Below are 5958 nucleotides of genomic sequence, written 5' to 3'. Positions count from 1 at the left end.
GGGGGGGGGGGGACGGGACTGAAGCTGAAGAGATGGTTCAGTGGGTAAAGCGCTTTCTGTGGGAGCACCAGGACCTGACTCACATAAAGCTCAAGTGGGGTAGAATAATGAAAACAGGCAAGTCCAAGGGGCTGGCTGGTGAGCTCCAGTGAATAAGAAAAAGTAAGGCAGAGAGCTAAGGGGAAGGCACTCACACACACCTCATGACATTTGCAAAAAGAGAGGTGGGGAGACAGAGGGGGAGAAGGAGAGAGGGGGAAGAGGAGGAAGGAGAGAAGGGGAGGAGGAGGAGGGAGAGAGGGGGTACTCAAACTCAGCAGAGTAACAGGTTAGTCTGATAATACTTATACATACTGTGGCCTAAACGATTATGACATAGCCCTGTCAGACATGATTACTCGATATTTAACCTAAACTTATCTAACCCTAATTACAGTTCACAGACATAACAAAAGCTTACTGCCAAAGGAAAATGTAACAATCTAACAATGTGAGACTTCTCTACAAGTGTAGAATTTGTTAAAGGAGTAAAATGGAGAAAACCAAAAAGGGTAGGGATTCTAGATATACAGTGTGTATTTCCATACTGTGGGGAGTCCATGACAGTCACCTTAGATGTGAAAATTCAGACTGCATTTATGAGGTGCTGTGCAAAATCATCAAGTCAAATATCTAGCACTTTTGTTTAAATAGCCCAGTGAAAGGAATTAGTGTGTGAACACCATCAAAACTGAGAGAAGGCACACAGGACAGAGATGCTTGACTGCTCAGTGTCGGCAGTGAGTGAGACTTTACCGACAACCTCAGTGCCCCCTCTCTCACTCACACTGCCATGTGGGACAGTTCCCAGGTGCCTTTCTCTGTTTCTTACATGTGTGTGTATGGGTGCACACACGCACGCCATGACACACGTGGAAGTGACAGGACAATTTTCAGGAGTGATTTTTCTCTCACCACAGGGATCTAGGAACTGAACTCAAGTCATTAGGTGTGGCAGCAGGCACCTTTACGCGCTCACCTCCTATGGGCACATTCCTAGTATATACAATGCACACTCGTATCAGGAGGCTTTGGAAAAGAAACGAATGCCTGGAGAAGGTTTCATTTGTTGGCAGGATCAAGGACATTATCATTTTTCATTTCATCAACATTTCTTAAGCAATATATTGCCTGTAAAAATAACAGCTGTCACTCAAAATTTATCATGAAACTTATAAAAAGGAATAACCAACTTCAGAAACCATAATCACAGAAAATCTTAATTTTTTTTAACTCCTGTTCCATGCTGGCAAAATACCCATACATGTAAAAAATAAAAACAAATCTTTTCAAAAAATTAATTAAAAAAAAAACAAGAACTTATACATTGGTCAGTGGTAGATGTATAAAAATCAGTGTGAACACTGCCAGGCATGAGAGAGTTCATACCTCTAATCCAAGCATTCAGGATGCAGAGGCAGGAGGTTCAAGAGTTACAAAATGAGTTACTGTCTCAAAAACAGAGCCAGCAAGATGACTCAGTGGGTAAAAGATGCTTGCCATCACACCTTATGACCTGAGTTCAATCACCAGAAGAAGAGAATCAGTTTCCAGAAATTAATCTGACCCCCACATCAAGCCCTGATACAGGGCCCTGCCTTTCTCCTTCCCTTACCAATGCAAAACAAAAACAAAAAGTCAACAAGTAAAAGATGTTCAAAAGCACTAGCAGTATAATCATTATTAACTAAAATATTGCTTAATTCTATAACCCACTCATAATAAAATTATCCACACATAAGATACACTACCTATTTACCCAAAATATTTGTTATAAAAAATAATAGAGGCCAAAAAAACCATAGGAGACAAAGTAAAGCTCATCAATTAGAAAAACAAGAAAAAAAAAATATGATACACTAAACCACAGAATACTAAAGCCATTCAAAAGAATAAGAGTTATTATTCTAACTTGGAGGGACTTCCAAGAGGTAGTACTCATTGAGAAAGGTGAAAAAAAAATGCTTATGATTCCATTTTTATAAAATAAATACCCCAAAACTCCCCTCCTAGAAACACACAAAACAGCACACATATATGAGCATAGAAAAATATGGAAGACTACCTGCTAGTTGGTTAACATGGGTCTGGAAGGAAGGGAAAGAAGAGGGAACAAGCAAAATAAAAAAATAATTAAAAGATTATATTTGAAAATAAATGTGATCACATCATATGTACTATGAGAGTTTATGTAATTAATGTAAATTCCATGTATTTATGACATTTTAAGGTAGGGATAGTAATAGACGAATTCAAAGAAAAGATATCTATGTTATAAAACTTCAGAATGTTCCAGATTACCTAATAATACTCTTATCTGGGAATGAGGGAGATGAAATTTTAGTAATATTGTTCATTTCTATGTTTATAGGTCAATGAAGCAAGGCTACAGTAGAAGCTTTCTTAACCAATTATTGCAGGAACTGCACTCAGCAATGCTCTTGGTTCCTTCTTTAAGGCACACACAGCCAGCAGGCTCCTGTCCTGGCAGCTGCACTAACTTATACAGAGCTGACAATGCATCTGTGGCTTTTCTGGGGCTCTGCGTCTACCAACAGCTGCAGAGCAGTCCTATGCAGGGTTCACTTTATGGAAGAGGTAATAAAAGGATAGGCACGAGTTACCTGCCTGGATGATAAAGCCAATTAAAGTGTTAGGAGAGAGATTCAAATGTCCTGGTATGGTTTCAGTTTCCATCTTCAGTCAACCCATGGAAAGAATTCTATGAGTTTCTGTGGACTGCCTGAAACACCCTACAGAACACTTCTACATTTCAGGTGAGTTTGTTCTCAAGCCTGCTGAGTTATCTATGTCATTGTAATCTTACTATGCTACATAAAATGAATTAAAGACAAATCATTAAAAATTTTTCTCTCTGGGGCTAGAGAGAAGATTCAGCAGATAAGAACACTTGCTGCTGTTTGCAGAGGGCTTAGGTTCTGCTCCTAGCATCCACACGGAGGCTCACAACCATCTGTAAGTCAGGGGACCCAAAGCCCCTCTTCTGACTTCCACAAGCACCAGCATGCATGTGATACATATACGCAGGCAAAACACTCACACACAAAAAAGAAAATAAATACATCTCTGAAAAGGTTTTCTTTTTTATCAAATTAAGTGTAGTAACTGTTAGGAAAAAGCAGGATGGCAAAGCAGGAAAAGTACTTGCCATGGGACCCTAACATCTCAAGCTCCATCTCTGGAACCCACATAATACGAAAGGAGACAGCTGATTCCAAAGCTGTCCAAACACAGTTTTCTTCATTTAGAAAAGGAAGAAGTGTGGGAACTAGAAGACAGTTCAGTGGGTAAAATACTAAGTCTGAGGACCTGAATTTAGATCCCCAACACCCTAGAAAAAAGTTCCATGCAACAAACGGTGCGTGCCTCTAAACCTCAGCGTTGCAGGCAGCACACAGGCAGACCCTAGAGGATCACTGGGCACGCAGTAGCCAAAACATCAACTTGTAGAGACAGATACACACACAATCCACACACTCCGACATGAACTGGAAATGTTTCCAGGGGAAAATGTCACACACAGCACACACCAACTCTCAGGGCTCTTCATTTTGCTCATTTTCCCAGAAACCTAAAATGAAATTAATAGATAAAGCATTATGAACATTTTATAGAGAAGAAACTGCAATCTAACGCAAATCCATCCTGAAAGACTAAGGGAAAAACAAACGATTTACCCTTACCTAGAAAGACACCTACCCTAAAATGCTTTTCTGATTAACCACCCGTTACTGGTCCCAATTACTTTGGATAAAAAGGCTTCTACTGTATTTTCTTTGCTACAAGTCACAGACCTTTAATAAAAGAGTGGAGTAAATTTTTTTTTTTTTTTTGGTTTTTCGAGACAGGGTTTCTCTGTGGCTTTGGAGCCTGTCCTGGAACTAGCTCTGTAGACCAGGCTGGTCTGGTCTCGAACTCACAGAGATCCGCCTTCCTCTGCCTCCCGAGTGCTGGGATTAAAGGCGTGCGCCACCATCGCCCGGTTTAGTGGAGTAAATTTCTGAGCAAAGCTAAATTGACTTTACTGCTAAACTACAGTAGCCAGAGGCAAATGGGAAGCTAGTTAGGATTCTTACCCATCTTGGGTGGGTGGGTATTCACACTCTTGTCCTTTGGGAAACACACCATTGGGATACAGGTCACATATTGGAACTGAGGGAGGATCTGTTTGAACTTTTGCTGTGAGATACAAATATTCAGTTATACTATCTACAAAAACAGTGTAGCAGAACCGTATCTGAAACAGCACAATATGCAAGCTATTAATAAAACTTCACCGTATTCACACTTTAAATTATCGAACTTCTCATTAACCATTTATCCAAAATCTAGTCATTTCAAAGCTAGCAGATAGTCAAAAGCTGTGTTCTTCCTATTGCTCCATAGTGGCATTGCTTCCACCACGCTTTGCAGAATTACTTAATTCTACAAAGTATGTGCACTTAAAATTATATAGATTTTAAGATCTCATCTCTAACTTGTAATTAAAGGCAAATAGCATACTAACATTACTGATAACAACTTTAAAAATGCCAATAAGACTGTTAAATCAAAATTACTAGTTTCACTAAACCCAAACTCTTGTCTATTTCGCTGACATGCACTATGATCCAGCAAGTTCTCGCTCTGCCCCCAACCCCCTGGCCATTGGTTAACAGCCCCCATTGATCTAACAAGACACTAACGTCCTTTCTTCTTCTTCTTCTTTTTCTTCTTCTTCCCAGTTGCACCATCACCATCTCCATCTCCATCTGAGAAAAAATTCAAACATTCATTTAAACTGCATGGAAATGAAGCAAGCCATCACAAGAACAACGTGCGTACCCACAAATGCACACAATGCCTCTTAACAACACTGATGTCATTCAACACTCTTACAAGTTTCTTCCCAAGCTTCTAGAACTAGGAATTGGACGAGACATTAAACACTAGCACCTCTTAATTTGAATTACTCTAATAACTGTTGAATAAAATACTTATTTTCAGAATTAACTTTATTATGTGCATGTGTGAACGCTCACATGTATGTATGTATGCCATATCCACGCTCAGTACTCATGGAGGCCAGAGCCCTGGATCTAAGATATAAGCAGTTGTGAGCCACCCAATGTGTATCCTAAGGAACAAATTCTGATGCTCTGCAAAAGCCACCTCTCCAGCAAGAATGAAAATATTTTTAAGACTAAATACTGCATCTTGTTTGCATTACACACATGTACTTCACCAGAAACACCTTTAATCCCAGCACTCAGGAGACAGGTGTAACTCTGTGCAGACCAGGCTTGAGTTCTATTTTAATTCTTTTATTTCAAATCCCCAAACCAGTCCTATCAGGTAAAAAGCAATGCTGAACACACTTGCTTGAACAGTCTTCAATGGTCAATGATGGAAGCAGATCAGAATGAATGTAAGCTGATTCTTATCTAGTGGGGAATATTGGGATACAATATTTTTTAATGTCTGTTTTTCAATAGTTATCGGAGAAAAAGAGTTCTGGGTCAAGTTGTATACATAAATTAATATGCATATACATATCCTGTAGGTTCACAGATTTCAGAGTCTCAAAAAGGCTAGATGCGTTCACGCCAGTAATCGTAGCACATGGAAGGCTCAGGTAAAATGTATTTGAGTTTATGGCCAACTGGGTTACAATCTCAAAATGGAAAAGCAAAACAAAACAAAACAAAAAACACAAAACCAAAACCAACAATACTCAAAATGAGACTTAAGAACTATGTTACCAGCCGGGCGGTGGTGGCGCACGCCTTTAATCCCAGCACTCGGGAGGCAGAGGCAGATGGATCTCTGTGAGTTCGAGACCAGCCTGGTCTACAGAGCTAGTTCCAGGACAGGCTCCAAATCCACAGAGAAACCCTGTCTCGAAAAACAAAAACCAAA

The 5958-nt window shown here is 39.8% G+C and overlaps 1 protein-coding gene across 1 annotated transcript in view; it reads right to left on the bottom strand.

The window, feature by feature from the left end:
* The window catches only part of Metap2 (methionyl aminopeptidase 2), a 32220-nt gene that overhangs the window by 16879 nt on the left and 9383 nt on the right, over positions 1-5958 (bottom strand). Inside the window, exons 3-4 of the mRNA XM_026784445.1 lie at positions 4746-4811; positions 4137-4239 (exon numbers count right to left, since the gene is read on the bottom strand). Coding sequence (XP_026640246.1) covers positions 4137-4239; positions 4746-4811 — 169 coding nt within the window. The remainder of the gene's footprint in view (positions 1-4136; positions 4240-4745; positions 4812-5958) is intronic.

The sequence above is a fragment of the Microtus ochrogaster genome, chromosome 24 (assembly GCF_000317375.1).
Source record: "Microtus ochrogaster isolate Prairie Vole_2 chromosome 24, MicOch1.0, whole genome shotgun sequence".
NCBI lineage: Eukaryota > Metazoa > Chordata > Mammalia > Rodentia > Cricetidae > Microtus > Microtus ochrogaster.
Note: the sequence above shows the minus strand (reverse complement) of the source record. Positions and strands in the feature narration are given on the sequence as shown.